At 51.5% G+C, this 4901-nt stretch overlaps 1 protein-coding gene across 1 annotated transcript in view; it reads left to right on the plus strand.

The window, feature by feature from the left end:
• Window positions 1-4901, plus strand: part of LOC307078951 (calcitonin gene-related peptide type 1 receptor-like) — a 20938-nt gene extending 16037 nt beyond the window's left edge. Inside the window, exons 9-13 of the mRNA XM_079740989.1 lie at window positions 546-606; window positions 869-935; window positions 1898-2116; window positions 2699-2740; window positions 3190-4901. Coding sequence (XP_079597115.1) covers window positions 546-606; window positions 869-935; window positions 1898-2116; window positions 2699-2740; window positions 3190-3498 — 698 coding nt within the window. The 3' untranslated portion in view covers window positions 3499-4901. The remainder of the gene's footprint in view (window positions 1-545; window positions 607-868; window positions 936-1897; window positions 2117-2698; window positions 2741-3189) is intronic.

The raw sequence follows: 4901 nt of genomic DNA on the forward strand, positions 1-4901 counted from the left end.
GCTGTATTACTGCGTTCAGAGTGCAGTATTACTGCGTTCAGAGTGCTGTATCACTGTGTTCAGAGTGCAGTACTACTGTGTTCAGAGTTCAGTACTACTGCGTTCAGAGTGCAGTATTACTGCTTTCAGAGTGCTGTATCACTGTGTTCTGAGTGCAGTACTACTGTGTTCAGAGTGCAGTATTACTGCGTTCAGAGTGCAGTATTACTGCGTTCAGAGTGCTGTATCACTGTGTTCAGAGTGCTGTATCACTGCGGTCAGAGTGCATTATCACTGTGCTCATATGTTTTACACCATGTGTGGTTCACAGAAGCTCTCATCATCCCCCTGTGCTCTGCAACTAATAGGTCTCATTTGTTGAACAACAAGCCCTTATGAACAAATTAATGAATGAATGAGCCCTGATGAGCCCGTGAGCGTTGCTGGTGTTCTCTCTCATTCATTAGTACTCAGACACTCAACAAGCACTTCCTGTTACTTCTGCATCTCCCGCACGAGATCCGCCATCTCCATGTGTGTAATCCAAACCTTTCCTTCTTTTTCAGGTTTTCCCATCATTCCTGCCATTACGTATGCTGTGGGGCGAGGGATGTTTTATAACGACAAGTAAATAAGTTAACATGACACAGTCATCAAACTCAGGAAGACTTAGTTAACATGACACAGTCATCAGACTCAGGAAGACATGGAAGAACTTGTAAGACAAAACTTGGAAGTAAGATTTGGGTCGACGTTAACAAACGTCGTCCCAAATCAGTAGTCAGACTACTTTTAGTACATTGTGTTTTTATGTTTACATGTTCAATGACCATTACCATTTTACTTTATTGTGTGTGTTTATGTGTGTGTGTCTGTGTGTGTGCTTTAGTTGCTGGATCAGCTCCAACACACGGTTATTGTACATCATCCATGGTCCAATTCATGTAGCATTACTGGTGAGTCTGCCTATCTATCTGTCTGTCTGTCTGTCTGTCTGTCTGTCTCTCTCTCTCTCTCTCTCTCTCTCTCTCTCTCTCTCTCTCTCTCTCTCTCTCTCTCTCTCTCCCTCTCAACCATATATCCACCATTTCTGTTTGAATTCCTCAGAGGTTATCATTCCCTAACGTCTTAAAAGTTATATTCTCTTTCATCAAACAATGACCTCTCTCTCCCACTCTCCACCCCTCTCTCCATCTCCCTCCCTCCCTCTCTCCCTCTCTCTCCCTCTCCCTCCCTCCCTCTCTCCCTCTCTCTCCCTCTCCCTCCCTCTCTCCCCCTCCTTCCCTCCCACTCCCTCCCCCCTCTCTCCCCCTCCCTCTCCCTCCCTGTCCCTCCCCCCTCTCCCTTCCTCCCCCTCTCCCCTACCTCCCCCTCTCCCCTACCTCCCTCCCCTCCCTCTCTCCCTCTCCCCTCCCTCCCCCCTCCCCCTCCCTCCCTCCCTCCCTCTCCCTCCCTCTCTCTCCCACTCTCTCCCCGTCATTCTCCCCCTCTCCCTTCCTCCCCCTCTCCCCTCCCTCCCCCTCTCTCCCTCTCCCCTCCCTCCCTCCCCCTCCCCCTCCCTCCCTCCCTCTCTCTCCCTCTCTCTCCCCGTCCCTCTCCCCCTCTCCCTTCCTCCCCCTCTCCCCTCCCTCCCCCTCTCACCCTCTCCCCTACCTCCCTCTCCCCCTCTCTCCCTCTCCCCTCCCCCTCTCTCCCTCTCCCCTCCCTCCCTCCCCCCTCCCCCTCCCTCCCTCCCTCCCTCTCTCTCCCTCTCTCTCCCCGTCCCTCTCCCCCTCTCCCTTCCTCCCCCTCTCCCCTCCCTCCCCCTCTCACCCTCTCCCCTACCTCCCTCTCCCCCTCTCTCCCTCTCCCCTCCCCCTTCCTCCCCCTCTCCCCTACCTCCCTCCCCTACCTCTCTCCCTCTCCCCTCCCCCTCCAGGTGAACCTGTTCTTCCTGCTGAACATCGTGCGGGTGCTGATCACCAAGCTGCGGGTGACCCACAGCGCCGAGACCACGGCCTACATGAAGGTGGTGCGGGCCATCCTCATCCTCATCCCCCTGCTGGGGGTGCAGTTCATCCTGGTGCCCTGCCGGCCCACGGGCCGCCTGGCCATCGCCGTCTACGACTTCACCATGAACATCTTCTCACACTTCCAGGTGCGCACTGGGGTGGCTTCAGATGCAGGGGTTCAGTATTTGTTGAGGGGGGGGGGGGGTTTCAGTTTTGTTCGGCGGGGGTTGTGCTCATGTCCAACATGGCGGATCCAGAGATACCAGTCTAGACTGAATCAACCACTGTGTAACGACACTCATTTGCGAGAAGTTCTCCCTGATCTACTTGCATTGTTGTATTTGGTTTTAAATTTCCTTTTTTAGCTCTGAAACAATGGCGGTGAGCTCATGGCCTGTTGTTTCCTTCACTCCGTTGTGGTTTGCACACATTTGAAACTTGAAACACTTTGACAGCGAGGAACGGTTCAAAGAAGGGTTTACTCTCCCACATCGACACCTAGTGGTGAGAGTATTCTACGGGGAGCGGTTCTGTTCTCTGTACACCTGGTCCGATGTGAAGCGTTATTCACACGGTTTCTTTGTAGATTTGCTCAATCAGCAGAGAGGCATTCGCTCGTAACGGTCCACTCAACGTGTCTAGTCGTCCAAAAGCCTCAACACTCTCTGCAGCTTTCTCTATGCTTGTGATTTGTGCTGACTTCCTGCTGTGCTCTGTCTGCTCTGTAGGGACTCCTGGTGGCCATCATCTTCTGCTTCTGCAACAGTGAGGTGAGCCCAGTTTTATTATCTCCATTCAAAGCTCAAATCGATCAGAGTGTGAAACAGCGTCTCAAACTAAATGGACTGTAGAGTGATCAGAGTGATCATGGGTGAATCCTGAATGTGGCTCTCTATGAGTAGATGGGGGGGGGGCTTGCCGTGAGCTCCATGTTCAGTGCACGTGAGAACAGTGCACGTGAACTCCACGTTCAGTGCGTGTGAGCACAGTGCAAATGCTGTCCGTGTTCGGTGCACGTGAGCACAGTGCACGTGAGCAGCGTGTTCAGTGCACGTGAGCACGGTGCACGTGAGCACCGTGTTCAGTGCGCGGGGTAACAGTGCACGTGAGCCCCGTGTTCCGTGCACATGAGCCCTGTGCACGTGAGCACCGTGCTCGGTGCACGTGAGCACAGTGCACGTGAGCACAGTGCACGTGACACCCTGGTCCTGTGCTCCAGGCCCAGACGGCGCTGCGCAGGAAGTGGGCCCAGTGGCAGATCGTCTGGGAGAAGAACCCCGTCCACTCCAACTTCCACTCCAGCTCCCATTACTGCACCTCCTCCTTCACCATGTCCGACACCGGCCACGCCCCCATCAGCCTGGTGTCCAGCCCCCCGCAGGGGGCCCCGCCCCCCGCCGAGCCCCGCCCCCTGGGCCCGCCCCCAAAGGAGCTGGCGCAGACCAACGGCCAACGGAGGGACAGCGCGGCCGGACTGCAGCAACAGAAGCAGCAGACCCCCGGGATCAGCGAGACCACCCGCGTCTGACCACCAGGGGGCAGCAGACCACCAGGAGGCGTCTGACCACCGGGGGGCAGCGGACCACCAGGGGGCGGCGCTGGGGCGGCGGAAGTCAAGATGGTGGAGCTCGGTTTTTGTTATCATTTGTAGTTTTTTTTGTAGTTTTTGGTAGTTTTTTGTCTCATTTGGGTTCGTTGTTTTCTGTACACAATTACCTAAAGACAGCCCACAGCCGCTTTTCATCCAAATGCTCAGACACGCAGTGACTGACGACACACACAAACACACAATACACACACACACACACACACACACACACACAATACAATACACACCACACACACACACGCAAACTCACAGTACACACCACACACACACACAGACACACAATACACACACACACACACTCACACACACACACACACACACACACACACACACACACACACACACACAGGCACAGTGAGAGAAGGGCTTCAGTTCGGCTCGGGGTGTATCTCAACCATGTGTTGTGCATTGTGTTGTACATTGTGTTGTACATTGTGCTGTATTATACTTCTGCCTCATATTCTTTATACTCTCCGCCGTCCTGGTCGTTTCAGCGTTCACGTGTTACACTGTGGCGGTCAGCTATGGTTCAACTGAGAGCTGTGTTTTTGAAACGTGTGTTTAAGCACAGCCCCACAGTGTCATGCATTAATGTATGTAATGTATGCAGTCAGGACCCATCAGACCCAGCCTGCAGTCCACCATTCACTCTACGGCGTAGCCATCCCCTCAGACACTGTTCACCAGAGTGTTCGCTGCCATACAGAGGGAGGGTTTGTGTTTTTATATTCTTTATCATTTGTGTATCATCTTGTGTGTGTGAGCCAGCGTTCTGACTGCAGGATGGAACGGGGGATTCTTCGGAACGAAAACCGAGTTTAAAAATAGCCACCAGTTATAAAAAAAAAAAAAGTCCCGAAATGTTGTTTTTTTAATTGGAAGCCAAAACCAGCCACTGGTTTCAAAATAAAAGTCCCATCAGTCAGTTATGTTATGCAGATTATCAAAACACTTAAATATTACGAAGCCCAACACAGTATTACTAATGTTCCTATACTTGTGCGTCGTTGTTATCATTGTATTACTATCGGTCAAATAATTGAGGAAATGTGTCAAGCCACTATTTATAACGCTTTGTATCGTCGTTGCCATGAACTTTTATTTTTCAAAAGTTATATTATTATTGCATACTTGTATGAAATGGCCAACGAGAGGTTTTCTACTGCAATTAAATCAAATAAAGGTGATCCGATACCTGAGAAACATTCCAACAGATGTAAAGGGAGATTTTGTGGGAATGGTTGACTTTTTGAATATTATTATCTACTTTGTAAATATTTGATGACTAACTCTGAGTTATGAGTGACAATAAATATAATGTT

The sequence above is a fragment of the Pollachius pollachius genome (genome assembly GCF_949987615.1).
Source record: "Pollachius pollachius genome assembly, chromosome: 8".
Taxonomy (NCBI): Eukaryota; Metazoa; Chordata; class Actinopteri; order Gadiformes; family Gadidae; genus Pollachius; species Pollachius pollachius.